The 15,528-nt window shown below is 33.5% G+C and overlaps 1 protein-coding gene across 3 annotated transcripts in view; it reads left to right on the plus strand.

The window, feature by feature from the left end:
- LOC125656685 (ultra-long-chain fatty acid omega-hydroxylase-like) overlaps nt 1–14,707 on the plus strand; it is a 28,976-nt gene extending 14,269 nt beyond the window's left edge. For all 3 annotated transcript variants that reach the window (XM_056148372.1, XM_048887291.2, XM_056148375.1), the window contains 9 exons: nt 1,445–1,569; nt 2,016–2,078; nt 4,452–4,575; nt 6,176–6,308; nt 7,492–7,621; nt 11,144–11,428; nt 11,869–11,934; nt 12,742–12,846; nt 13,016–14,707. In XM_056148372.1, coding sequence (XP_056004347.1) covers nt 1,445–1,569; nt 2,016–2,078; nt 4,452–4,575; nt 6,176–6,308; nt 7,492–7,621; nt 11,144–11,428; nt 11,869–11,934; nt 12,742–12,846; nt 13,016–13,022 — 1,038 coding nt within the window. In that variant the 3' untranslated portion in view covers nt 13,023–14,707. The remainder of the gene's footprint in view (nt 1–1,444; nt 1,570–2,015; nt 2,079–4,451; nt 4,576–6,175; nt 6,309–7,491; nt 7,622–11,143; nt 11,429–11,868; nt 11,935–12,741; nt 12,847–13,015) is intronic.
- The last annotated feature ends 821 nt before the right edge of the window (nt 14,708–15,528 follow it).

The following is a 15,528-nucleotide window of genomic DNA, read 5'->3' on the forward strand; positions in this document are numbered from 1 at the left end:
TGGTGCACCTTGACCTACTTTAGGTCTAAAAGTAGGTCAAATTGTTTCTAGGACTTTTTTCTCATTATGGACACAGATAATGCATCGAAAATTTTGTTGCCACTGTCAGACAGGTGTATAATGTACCGTTTGTGGTACTCTTGTCTACAGTGTATTTTTATGTATTGCTTGTTGAGTATCCAAAAGTATGCTAATGTTTCCTTACACTATGGGTGCTTGTGGAAAATTAAAAATTGATTTTATAGATAGTACATATCAGTTAAATTAATTTTATTGATTATTTTACGTATACTAGGAGATAGAATGATCTCTGTTACATGTGTAAAATTGAAGCATGAAGAGTTATCATTATTAATCATTAGTAATTAAGATCAAACCTGCCTTCCCTTCTCATTTGCTCACATTTCACAAACCTGAATTAATTAATTCAATAATTTGTAAATCCTTTTGATTTAAAATAATTTCCGTATTGTTGACTTTTATTGAATTTATCAAAAATTTATCTATTGCTGTTTGAAGTGCTCTCTTACAATTTTTAAATGTTTTTATAGTGTTAATGATCTGCTAGTAACGAGTTTCAGGTGGATATAGTCACACTGCTCGTACTTGGGTATCTGAGTATGTGTGTCAGTTGACTTACTGGCAAGATATATAGAAAACTAACACTGGGGGTCCTCAGACTAACTCGTACATATTTGTTCCCCATGATCGATATGAGATGCCAAACTCTATTGATTTTCAAGGTCTGGGGTCAAAAGGTCAAGGCCACTGAAGGTAATTTCCTTAAAAGTTCATGTGTGCAGGATTCACATGAAACTGTAGCATTGAGAGTCATCAATCTTTGGATATTGTTTCCTGTGGTGAACCCTATTGATTTTCAAGGTCATATTTTAAAGGGCAAGGTCATTGGATGGATACTGTAAACATACTTTTTTTCCACGGGTTCATATGTCCGCGGAATCACAATTTCTGTTTATTCCGCGGGTAGAAAATTGGGCGGATTTGTTAGATTGCCACTTAATGTTTTTCATTTACTTTAAGTACGCTGGGATAAATTTCCGCAGAAAATTTGTGACCGCGTACATAGCGTAAATTAATACAGCGCGGAAAAAAGTACTTCTACAGTATATTCGATATCTTTGCAGGTCATTATATCATCTATGATGTGTTAATTTTATGATATATGAGTTTGACAGTACAGGGAGGGGATGCTTCACTTGGTAATGTTATTCTTTAAGTTAATGTAAAACTGTTAAGTTCATGTGACAGTTATGTATTTATCTGATTCTCAAGTTTAATAAATTCTTTTGATAAATGGTTAGAAAACAAATTAAGGAAGTGATTAGGGTTGGCAGGTGTGTATTCTATGTCTAAGATTTGACATGATTTTTTGCTCAAGTATCCATGGGGATTGGTATATATATACATGTATAACAAATTTCAGGACAAGATAGATAAGCAGGTGGAGGCTGGGAGAAGCTTTGAATTGTTTTCTTACGTGGGACTGGCTTCGTTAGATATCATACTGCAGTGTGCTTTCTCCTACAACAGTAATTGTCAACAGATAGGGTAATATATGATCTACATATATATAGATACAAGTCATGTACATGTATATTATGTCTTTGATACTAAAAATATATCAACAGGAACTGGTAATTAATTAATTCTAACACAGATACATGTATATATATGTTACTAATAGTAATAATTAAAAGTAGGTTTCACCTTAACCAGTCTGATTAAAATCATACATGTCACTTCCACATTTCTTTTGTCAACTTATCCCATCATTGCGTTGTCACAACAATCAAAATATTGGAGTAAGAGGTATGAATTTAATCAGACTGCGCCTTAACAGGTGAAGATTAATCACATAAGGATAATGATGCTGATTAACTACATACACAGTTTCCAATAGTCATACATAAAATTTTCTATAAATATTAGTATTGTGTAAGAATACAATTATAGATGATAACTGATTTGATGATTGCTGCTATGTTTGGTTACAGGGACACCCACCCTTACGTCCATGCAGTCAACTTGCTGTCAGATATCTGGGTGGCAAGATCATTGTAAGTTTACTAGAAAAGTTTATCAAATGAAGATTATCTTTTGTTTGACACATTTTAAAAGTATATACATACAATAGAATCCCCTTGTGTATGGTCATCTAAGTGTAGCTGAGTGAATCAAAGAGTATATATAGATCTAAGTGAGGAGATCAAAGAGTATATAGATCTAAGGTGTATAGATTTAAGTGAGGGGATCAAAGAGTGTATAGATCTACGTGAGTGGATCAAAGAGTATATAGATCTAAGGTGTATGGATCTAAGTGAGCAGATCAAAGAGTATATAGATCTAAGTGAGCGGATCAAAGAGTGTATAGATCTAAGTGAGCAGATTAAAGAGTATATAGATCTAAGTGAGCAGATCAAAGAGTATATAGATCTAAGTGAGCGGATCAAAGAGTGTATAGATCTAAGTGAGCAGATTAAAGAGTATATAGATCTAAGTGAGCAGATCAAAGAGTATATAGATCTAAGTGAGCAGATCAAAGAGTATATAGATCTAAGTGAGCGGATCAAAGAGTGTATAGATGTAAGTGAGCAGATCAAAGAGTATATAGATCTAAGTGAGCAGATCAAAGAGTATATAGATCTAAGTGAGCAGATCAAAGAGTATATAGATCTAAGTGAGCAGATCAAAGAGTGTATAGATCTAAGGTGTATAGATCTAAGTGAGTGGATCAAAGAGTGTATAGATCTACGTGAGTGGATCAAAGAGTATATAGATCTAAGTGAGTGGATCTAAGAGTGTATAGATCTAAGTGAGTGGATCAAAGAGTGTATAGATCTAAGGTGTATAGATCTAAGTGAGCAGATCAAAGAGTATATAGATCTAAGTGAGTAGATCTAAGAGTGTATAGATCTAAGTGAGTGGATCAAAGAGTGTATAGATTTAAGTGAGTGGATCAAAGAGTATATAGATCTAAGTGAGTGGATCTAAGAGTGTATAGATCTAAGTGAGTGGATCAAAGAGTGTATAGATCTAAGTGAGTAGATCAAAGAGTATATAGATCTAAGTGAGCAGATCAAAGAGTGTATAGATCTAAGTGAGCAGATCAAAGAGTGTATAGATATAAGTGAGCAGATCAAAGAGTATATAGATCTAAGTGAGCAGATCAAAGAGTGTATAGATCTAAGTGAGCGGATCTAAGAGTGTATAGATCTAAGTGAGTGGATCTAAGAGTGTATAGATCTAAGTGAGTGGATCAAAGAGTGTATAGATCTAAGTGAACAGATCAAAGAGTATATAGATCTAAGTGAGCGGATCAAAGAGTATATAGATATAAGTGAGCAGATCAAAGAGTATATAGATCTAAGTGAGCAGATCAAAGAGTATATAGATATAAGTGAGCAGATCAAAGAGTATATAGATCTAAGTGAGTGGATCAAAGAGTGTATAGATCTAAGTGAGCAGATCAAAGAGTATATAGATCTAAGTGAGCAGATTAAAGAGTGTATAGATCTAAGGTGTATATATCTAAGTTAGCAGATCAAAGAGTATATACATTTAGATCTAAGGTGTATAGATCTAAGTGAGTAGATCAAAGAGTGTATAGATCTAAGTGAGCAGATCAAAGAGTATATAGATCTAAGTGAGTGGATCAAAGAGTGTATAGATCTAAGGTGTATGGATCTAAGTGAGTGGATCTAAGAGTGTATATATCTAAGTGAGTGGATCAAAGAGTGTATAGATCTAAGTGAGTGGATCAAAAAGTATATAGATCTAAGTGAACAGATCAAAGAGTATATAGATCTAAGTGAACAGATCAAAGAGTATATAGATCTAAGTGAGCAGATCAAAGAGTATATAGATCTAAGTGAGCAGATTAAAGAGTGTATAGATCTAAGGTGTATATATCTAAGTTAGCAGATCAAAGAGTATATACATTTAGATCTAAGGTGTATAGATCTAAGTGAGTAGATCAAAGAGTGTATAGATCTAAGTGAGCAGATCAAAGAGTATATAGATCTAAGTGAGTGGATCAAAGAGTGTATAGATGTAAGGTGTATGGATCTAAGTGAGTGGATCTAAGAGTGTATAGATCTAAGTGAGTGGATCAAAGAGTGTATAGATCTAAGTGAGTGGATCAAAGAGTATATAGATCTAAGTGAACAGATCAAAGAGTATATAGATCTAAGTGAGCAGATTAAAGAGTGTATAGATCTTAAGTGAGCAGATCAAAGAGTGTATAGATCTTAAGTGAGCGGATCTTAGAGTGTAATTCTTCAGTAACTGTGGTTTTCTGATACACTATCACTTTCATCTTAAACCCTTATCCTATTGTGCTATATAAAAGTTGAATGATGACAAGTGTCCATGCTGTGATTGAAGAGGTTTTAAAGTTATTATTTATGATTTTAACATGCTTCTCTTCACAGAAAGCCTTGGTTTTATTCAGACATGCTGTTCTACATGTCACCCAGTGGACGGGAGTTCAAAAGAAACTGTGATTATGTGCATAAAGTGGCAGAGGACATTATTGAGAAACGGAGATTAAGTTTGGTGAGTTGTGTACACCTGTTTTCTCTCTAATGTAATATTTGTGTCTTTATAAAGTAACCAATTGTTGCCTAAGGAAGACAGATGTTAAACATATGTGTTAAATCTCAAAACAGGAAAATGTATCGAAAAGTATGCTAGTTTTGTTGTTATCTTATGTTTTCTGATATTCAGTACTTTACATACTTTAGAGTTATATGTAGCTTAAGGAACTGTGATATATGATAAAGGGCCCAATTTGGACCCTAATAATTAAAAAAAATCAGGTGAATTAAAGGGCATTAGCTGTGAAAGTGATGGCAACCATTTTTTTTCTCAAAATCTCTCATTGGCATGGGATATACATACATACATATATATTATATATATATATATATATATATATATATATATATATATATATATATAATATTAATGACTCATAAAAACATTTATTTTGCACTAGAACAAGAGAAACCTAATAAAAGTACGTTAGATAACGTATATGTACCACTTTTAGTATTTAAAAATTTATAAGGAAGACTTATTGTCTTGCAAGACAATAATTATTTAATCACCAAAATTACATTCATATGCCTGCTTTGAGGTTAAAAAGTATTTGAAATAATTAAGTTCTGGTGTTATTACTGAAGTATATAATGTAGAACATTTTCATTGAATTAAATTTTTGGTGACAAAATGATACCTGTAGCTAATGCCCTATTAAGATTTGAAATACTGTATCTTTTTTTCACACTTCAAATCTTGTATGATTATGGTAATATCTATGACGGCCAGGTTTCATGTTAGGAGTTATGATTAGATGTCAGAAATGAAGCATTTTTTCTTAATTCTCCTGATGCTGTTTACTTAAACAGCTGATCTGAATTATTGTTTTTATTATACCCCCCCTCCCCCCCGCAAACAAAGTTTGGGGGTATACTGGAATCACCTTGTCTGTCTGTCCATTTGTCCGTAGACACCATTTGTCCAGAGGACATCTTTAACAACAGATTTCATTAAAACTTCACATATATCTAATATGAATAATGAAGTTGTGCATCTGCTATTTTGATTGAAACAAGGTATTAAATTAACGCATGGAGAACAAGGTTCGTTATTTACAGCACATTGATAAGGAAAGGCCTATCATGATTACAATTTGTAAAGATACATGTATCAAAGGCAAAAAGATTGGAAATGTAAATACAGTTGAACGTCGGTATCTCGAACACCGATATCTTGAATACCATAGATATGTCAAAGTGATTTGGAAGTCCCAAATTCTTGAAGTATTTTACCCTCAATATTCTGAATCCTTGGGTATCTGGAAGTTTTTCCCCCAGTCCCATTGAGTTTGAGATAATGAGGTTTCAATGTACAGTGTACATGTATATTATGATCTGCCACTGTATATTGTCTTTGTATAAAGGGCAATGCACATAATCTATGCAAGGACAATCCACTGTCTGTAGAGAGGACACTAAAATAACCTTAACAAAAGTGTCTGCTTGGAGAGGTGTGATGGAGAGGTGTGAATATGTTTTACCGACTGGAGAGTTAATTTTTCAAGATGAAAATGATATTTGAACTCATGTATTTACATTGTATATATCATCTGCAGAAAGAAGATGGTACAAATCCAAAATCTCGCCACCTCGACTTTCTGGACATTTTATTGACGGCTAAAGACGAAAATGACCAAGGCTTGACCTCGCTGGAGATCAGGAATGAAGTGGACACATTTCTGTTTGAAGGTATACGTACAGCTTTTTGATTATATTCTACAGTGTATGTACTAATATGTTCAAGTTGTATTTTATGTCATGTATCCATTATTTTGTACTTATATATCATATTTGTTATGCTATATTTATTGTGTTGCATTTTTTATGTATATATAATACTCAATATATAATGTTGAATATGTCGTATTCATTATGTTGAACTTAATATGTAATATTGATTATGATATATTCATTATTACATATTTGTTATGTTGTATTCATTATCTAACATTTCATGTCCTATTCATTATACTGTAATCATTATTTTTTATTTATTATTAATCACATGTTTACTGCTTTACAGTGTTCGAAATTAACCATAGACCGATAGACAAAGTCTATGTCAAATGACACTGGTTTATGCCAATTGTAATTGAGATAGACGAAATTGTCTCTCCCGATTTCTAGATTTAAAGCAATTAATTAATTTATCTCAAAGGACCCAGCATGGTCAGTTGACGTCTGATAAATGTTATGAGGAAAGGAAGATATTGTTATGGAAATGTAAAGAAAATACGCTTTCTAGGTACATTAGACATAAATGAAAATGTAATAAATACGTGTCATTTTTTTTCAATGTTGCGGTCTATGCCAATTCGATGAGGTCTATGTCATCTTGTTTTCGCATAGACCAGTGGTCTATGCAAAGTTTTAAATCAATTTCAAACACTGGCTTTATCCAGTGGATATCACCCATTACATGAATTTTAATTATTACACTATGTTTTTCTACGCCATTTGTGATATCACAAACAAACTCCAATTTTATGAAGTTTGTTTATAAAATGTCAGGGAGCGAAGCAAAATTCCCAACAACACAGTAAAATAGGTGAATAACTGAGAAGGGGGTGTTGGGGGTGTTCCAGGATAGAAAATACACAACTCGTTGAATATAAATCATATCAAACCACAAACCATGGAAGATCCTATATTTATATTTAAGAATGATAACCCTTTTAACTGCTCAGTTTCAACAACATTTAATTAAGAGAACTCACATTGCCATCAATGCTTATTGAATGATATTGTTTGACGTATTTCAATGGATGAATGTTGCATCAGTGCAATGTACCTTTTCAAGTGTTGGATTTCTCGGAAGAGGCAATTCAGTTGTTGAATTGTTTGTTTAACCTGAGAATTTCTTGTTTTTCAGGTCATGATACGACTACAAGTGGCATGTGCTGGACTCTGTATTTACTAGCCAAACATCCAGAACATCAGCGTCGGTGTCAGATGGAGATTGACGAACTCCTGAAGGGTCGAGAAAATGCAGACCTGGAATGGTGAGGAGTTATCTTATTGTCCTCTCATGAGGGGCTCGGTCATGTAGGCAGTGAGAATCTGATTATAAAAACAGAGGCCACAAGTATTGTGAAACATCATCTTCAGCAATAGAATAAAAGACATAGATTTCAAGTGCAGGCATAATGACAGACAGTGAGATACTAATGTAAATATGGTGTTAATGATGTTAGAAATACTGATTAATATTTCATAATTCATATTAATATGTCATTTTATGGTTAAAACAATTTCATTATTTCATAGACACACAGTCATGAAATTGGCAGAATGAAAAACAAGAGGCCCACAGGCCTAATCAGTCACCTGAATACTAGTGAAAAAGTGTCACTACTTCCATGGGCTATGAAATATCTAGAAAAAAAATTCCTGTTCTGAATATTTAAGCTAAATTCTAATGTTCAGCAACAGTATAAAGATGTGTTCTTAAAACTCCACTGCCTTCAATAGTGCATACACTGATGAAAGGCTTTAAATAATACATAATTATGTAGATGTATTAACATTTAAACATCAAAAGCTATGACTAATTTGGACTCATCCTAAAGTCCTAACCCTGGGTTTTGATTGAAATTCTCCATTTTTTTCACATCCTTTTCTGCTATTCCTAAGTATACATTTAGATTTTATACAGTATCAGCAAACTTACACATAAATACTATATACTAAGTTTGGCCTCACCCTGGGGTCAGAACCCTTACTCTGGGGATCATCAAATTTACAATTTTGGCAGAGGCCTTCCTGCTCTCCATCACCATGCATTTAGTTTTTCTTACACGTGTGGTTCTTGAGAAGATTTTTGAAAATTGGTCAATTTTGGGCAGTTTTTGCCCCGCCCCTAAGGCCCCAGCCCCAGGGGTGCTGAAAACCCGAAATTTACAATTTAAGTCCCCCTTGTCCCAAAGATGCTTCATACCAAATTTGAAAAGAATTGGGACTGGTAGTTATCAAGAAGAAGTTAAAAATGTTCAAATGTTAACAGACGACAACCGATTGCAATAGGTCACCTGAGTTTACCAAGGTGACCTAGAAAGCTTTGTAATGCTCATTCCTATCTCGGAAAACATAAGTACACCTCATTCGATGCCAAGAGAAGTTGATCTTACCTCTAATATGGTTAATATCACCAAACAAACACAAAAAATTAATCCAAATGCGTTATTTTTCAACAATTCTTCATTCAGTAATTGTACTTTCAATTTAATTCTTGACGTGACAACATGGCCGACTAACACTAATTAGATAGATTTGAAAAGATATGAACTGTATAAAGTTCAGATTGTACATCTTTGTTAATGATTTGATGTTTATGAAAATTTAATTGAAAATCAATTCAAGAATATGCTATTAATTTTTTTCAGCATTGCACACTCTTTTCTTTAAGTTACAACATTACATTTTACTGTTTCATGGCTGTTCCATTAATCGCTACTTACCCAAAGAATTTAAAATATTTATAAAATATGCACACATTAAAAAGGTTTTAAAAATGTGAATATACATGTAAACTAAGAATTATTACATGTATTTTTTGAAAAATGTAGTCTCATAACTGCAATGATGTGTGGAAACAATTTTTAGCTCTTCTGAGCCAAAGGCTCAAAGAGCTAATGCTATGGCCATTTGTGCAGTGTGCGGTGTGCGTAAACTTTTTAGAAAAAGGGCTATAACTCAAGAACCCCTTCGCCAATTTTTTTCAAATTTGTTACAGGGTATCATTGGCCCAAGGGCTTTCATACATACTAAAAAGAGGGATGTGACCCTTTAACAAGGGGAGATAATCAGGAAAATACAAACAAAAGTAGTGGTTGCTAAAAAATCTTCTTCTCAAGAACCACTGGGCAGATTATCACCAAACTTACACATAAGAATGAGGATATGTTGTAGATTAAAAATTGTTCAAGGCATTACCCTGGGGCAAAGGGCGTGGTCTCAAGGTCACTTCAAAGTTGACCTAAATTTATATTTCCTTAAATCTTTGATATTTTAGTCATTATAAGGACTAGGATCATCAAATTTTGACAGTTGATGCATCTTAGGACCTTGTGTCAAGTTGTCTCAAAAGTAGGTCATGGTGACCTACTTTTTGAATTTTGCAGGTATTTATTTTAAAATTAATTTTGATGCATATCTTGAACACTTTGAAGCCTATGATCATCAAAACTTGTCACTTGGTGGATCATGGGACCTTGAAATGCGTCAACTGAAAAATAGGTCACCGTGACCTACTTTCTGAATTTTATGGCTTATCATTTATAGATATATTTTAAGTTGTTATTTCAAATACCGAGAGGTTTAGAATCATCAAATCTTGTAAGTTGATGCATCTTGAAGCCTTGAAACATATTTATAAAAAAGTAGGTCACAGTGACCTACTTTTTGAATTTTGCAGATATTCAAATTTCACATTTTCAATTTTAGATGCATATTTTGGGCACTGTAAAACCTAGGATCATCAAACTTTGTCAGTTGATGCGTCTTCAGGCTTTCGGTTTGTGTCGACCAAAAAGTAGGTCACCGTGACCTACTTTTGGTATTTGACAGCTAAATTACTATATTTCAGACACTATTTGACCTACAATCATCAAACTTTGTCAGTTGATGCATCTTGAGTCTTCGAAGTGTATCGACCAAAAAGTAGGTCACTGTGACCTACTTTTGGCATTTGACAGTTATATTTATATATTTCAGTCACTAATTGACCTACAATCATCAAACTTTGACAGTTGATGCATCTTGAGTCTACGGAGTGTGTCGACCAAAAAGTAGGTCACCTTGACCTACTTTTGGAATTTGACGGCTATATTTATATATTTCAGATACTATTTGACCTACAGTCATCAAACTTTGTCAGTTGATGGGTCTTGCATGTTCGAAGGGTTTCGACCAAAAGTAGGTCACCTTGACCTACTTTTGGAATTGGACGGCTATATTTATATATTTCAGATACTATTTGACCTACAGTCATCAAACTTTGTCAGTTGTTGGGTATTGCATGTTCGAAGGGTTTCGACCAAAAAGTAGGTCAACATGACTTACTTTTGGAATTGGACGGCTATATTTCAATATTCAGATACTAATTGGCTTAAAATCATCAAACTTTGTCAGTTGATATTTCTTGGGTTCTCAAAATGTGTAAACCAAAAAGTAGGTCACATTGACCTACTTTTTTGAATTCTTAGGATTTAACTAAAGATTTAGAATACTAAGAGGCTAAGAATAGAAATGGTGGGGTTGTACAATTTATCAGAAGAGCGATTTTAGGCCCTTGGGCCTCTAGTTTATAATATGCTAACGCGAGTAATTAAATTTTCATGCACACACCTTTGTAGCTATGAGACTACATCTTTCTAAAAAATAATCCATTGCTTAAGTGTCCACCATAGCTTTTTTCTGTAAACCAGACAATGAAATAATCTTACAACCCTTTTGTGTTGCTGTTTGTTTATGATGATCATTATGATGAAGTAACTGATTTGACTTCTTTTTTTTATCATTTTCAGGTCAGATCTAGCTAAGTTAAGTTACCTGACACAGTGCATTAAGGAGAGTATGCGCATGTACCCTCCAGTGACCTTTGTACAGCGGGTCACTACCAAGGATACCATGCTGGACGGTCACCCCATTCCTTCAGGGACAACCATTGGAATCCAGATTTATAACCTTCATCATAACAAAGCAGTCTGGGATGACCCCTACACTTATAAACCAGAGAGGTTCTCGTCAGAGAAGGAAAGGAATGAAAAGAATGAGACGTTTGCTTTTGTTCCATTTTCTGCAGGACCCAGGTACATTGTATGACCCGATGTATTTATTATTCTAAGTCATGATGTCAAACTTACTGTAAATTTTAGACCAGTGGACATGACATTAAATGCACACTTTTGATCAAATTGATCAGCAACATGAGGAACTGAAAATTGTCACAAATGAAACCAATTAGAATTGCTGAGGTCATTTAGTGACTTTATGTCTGATGTAGAAGTTGATTCCAGAGTTGAGGACATAGTATAAATTGTCTACCGTATACAGGTAAGTATTGCTGAAGTTTAGCACTTTGTGGTACACCCTAAAGGAACAGAGACAGGCTTTGTCCACCTCAATACAGATTTAATTTCAGATCTTGCTGTTTATTTGATATACATGTAAAATGGTATTCCTACTGATGTTGCACCTCCTACTTTGTAAACTGTTACAGTATTGATACTTACAACTTTTCTCTTTTCAGAAATTGCATTGGTCAACATTTTGCAATGAATGAAATGAAAATCATTCTGACTCATATTTTAAGAAGGTTTGTAACATATGCAATTTGATTTTCTAGTGATCGTTAACCTGCATTGATAGTATTTATCTTGGTGTTTTGGAGAAATATATTAACAAGCTCTTACTAAACAATCAAATGCATTTTTCTCTCATATGAAAAATTGTTGCAAATGGCATTACTTACACAAATGTTCATCTTGGAAAACAAGAGTAATCTGAGTGAAATTCTGAGTTAAATTGATATTTGCTATCTGTTTTTGTTCTGTAGTATTAGTTGTTTGTTGTTCATTGACCCCTCAACGGATTTTGTTCAAAATTTTGTAGGATTGTTAGTCACCATGTGTAGTCGATCATATTGCGCCTCCATTTTGATTCGATAAATTTTACAGGAGTTATTGGACTTTGTTGAATTTGCACATGCTAATTAAACTATAGGAACATATTGTGGACGCAACTCCTCTGAAACTGCTGAACGGATTTTGTTCAAATTTTGTAGGATTGTTAGCCACAACATGTAGTTGATCATGTTCCACCACAATTTTGATTCAACAAATTTTAGAGGAGTTACATTTATGGGACTTTTGTGCTTCAACCTTTTTTGCGGAGGTGGGAGATATGGCTACGCATACAATCTTGTTTTAACTATGGCTGACTTACGTGTTTGATTGCTTGGTTCGTTGGTTGTATCTTTAAGTTACAGACTGTTACTGAAGCTAATACTTTATATTTAGGAAGTCTTCCAGCACCTGGTTTATTATTCTGAATTTTGTTTCCTCTCAAATTTTCTGTGTAGTTTGTGTTTACATGGGTATTTGTAGTTATGTTGTATTTACAGGTATGAATTAAGTGTGGATCCTGACCATGAGGTGAACATTAAGATTGGGGTTGTCTTGAGAACCAAAGACGGAATAAAAGTCAAAGCAAAGAGGAGACATGTCATGTAATGTCTGCAAAGTCTGAAGTACATTCAAAAGAGAATGATAAATATTCTATAGAATTTGACAAATGCTGCTGCTTCACAAGAGGAAATTAATATGAAAATAAATGAAAATTCTTTGAATGAAAACACTTAAAGAAAAACTTTTGAAGATTTTCTTTGATCATTGCAGTTCTTAAAGATCTAAAGAGACAGCAAGCAATTATTACTTTAAAGGAAAGTTTATCAAATAGGACTATCATGATGATTCATAAATTGTAATTCCATAGCATACCATTCCATTTCCATTCCATTATGCTCCTTGAATCCGGTAGTTGTGATTGCTAGTCTGTGAATGTTATACTCTTATTTACATGTATTGATTCCAAATACGCAGGGCTTTTTTGTTTATTTATTTATTACATACCGGTACATGACAGTGATTTTCAAATGATTTTTTTTTATGTATAGATATATAACAAAATATTTTACAGTTTATATGCACTTAATGAAAAAAGAAACTTATCAACTTAGAGATTTTAATGTCTTGCCAGAAACTGCAATATGATTAATAGACATATATTTGTATATGTACATGCATAAGGGATGCACCTTACCTGTGATAACCATAATGTGTGCCATAGAGTAAGAGTGCAGCTTAATGGCAATGCTAATGCGTCATCTAGAAATGTGACCTTTTACATGTAATTTATGCTGAACAACTATTGGTACTCATGTATAACAACTATTTGTACTCGTTTATAACAACCATTGGTACTCGTTTATAACAGATTGGTACTCGTTTATAACAACTATTGGTAATTATTATATGAAGAGGATAACGTGAAAATCTTTTTACAGTAAATATTTAATGTTATAGTAAAAATATGTCGTGGATATATTTTCTGGGGAATATTCTTTGTCATAGTCATGGTATTATTGAGAAATCTAGAACTTGTATATTTTGCATTTTTAGAATGTTTAGTACCTCACTTCAAACATTCTGCCTCGTTTTGGTTACTCACATTTCAAACAAGGTGCACATAGTTCAGACACACACCTGCGTTGCTAGATGAATAGGATACTTGTGATGACATTATTTTATAAGAGATCAAATTTCAGAGCTTATGAATTCCATAGTTAGTAAAGTACATTATACCTGTCTTCGTTAGTGTAGAGAACAAACATAATTTGTGCGGAAAGTTTTGCTAAGTATATATGTTTTAGAAAAGAACAATGGAGATGTTTTCAAGAAATTTACCCCGTATTCTCTCTCTCTCTCTCTCTCTCTCTCATGCATTGAAAAAAATGTTTTGCTTCAAATTTACTTTAACTATTATTGCTATTGTAGAACAATGAGTTGATTTAAGTTCACCCGGCCCAGCTATAATGATTAGGAGAAAATTTACTTGAAATGCATTTCCCTCTGTACAGTACCATTGAAGTGAACTGTTATATTTACAGCAACACTTGACACATCGTCGGATGCCCACAGTAATCTCGTTTGGTACTCATCAAATTAACTTTGATTCCTTGATTTGCCATCGCGATTCTGTGCAGCAGCCAATCAAATGATCCGCGCATATTAATTACATGTACATACGATGATTTTTCGACGAGTTTGCCCACGGGTGATGAGTAAAAGACGATATCACCCGTGGGTATCCGACGATGCACTTGATACTGGTCTTATGAATTTTATCACTGGCTGAGATTAAAAGAAAACTTTATGTAGATACATGTAAGGTCCTCTCTCAATTTACATGTTAACGTTTGTATAGTCTGGAAAACGAATAAATTTGCATAACCAGCAATGATCATATCCATTGTGCCAAATACCATATAATGATATGCAAATGTTATTTGATTAAATAATTTCAATTGCTGTATTTCTTGTTCTTATTCATTTTCGTAAAATCGTATTCCCGTGGATCAGTAAGGGATCTTGTCATTGGACATTCTCTACCAGAGGGCGCTACGGAATCTTTACTTTGCGTGGCGCCCTCTTAAAGTACGATAAAGTAAAGTAAATTTTATTTGAAGTCGGCACTATATACATTCAACATATCAAACACAAGCTCCTCTTGTAAATGTACATAGAAACTGGTTCTAGGGACTCTTCATGAAAGGATGTAAGCCCGTGTATAACATTAGTCCGGAAGTAAATCAAGGGCTAGTACTAGTGTAGAGATTAGTATGACCTTATACATGTATATACATGTATACTAAAAGACTAAAACTAAGGCCTAAATTCTACGTCTTGGTGGAACTTTAGTTTCTAGATAAGCATATAATTATGCATCGTCTGGAATGATCTCTGAAAGAATTCATAATAGAGTTTAAGTTATGTCGTTAATTCTCTGAAATTTAGTACCTCCAAAACTAAATGATTTTAAGTCCTCGTTTTCAATTATATTGACATCACTACCAGTTGCATGTCCAGCTGGACAGTTAAAAGAAAAACATGTAGGTAGATTATGTAAAAGATGCTCTATATCTAAAGCCCTGCAAAGTTTGTAATTAAAATTTTAGATGCAATAGTAGAAGTTCACTGTATATTTGTTGGAGATTCAGGGTGTAAACCTAAAAGTTGAAATATGCTGGAATACAAGACTGAACTAATTATTGCTTATGTTAATAGTAAGCATCTATTCATTTTTAGTAAATGCAAATTTAAGGAATTGACCGCATGATTCGAAAGGATTA

The sequence above is a fragment of the Ostrea edulis genome, chromosome 1 (genome assembly GCF_947568905.1).
Source record: "Ostrea edulis chromosome 1, xbOstEdul1.1, whole genome shotgun sequence".
Classification (NCBI taxonomy): Eukaryota; Metazoa; Mollusca; class Bivalvia; order Ostreida; family Ostreidae; genus Ostrea; species Ostrea edulis.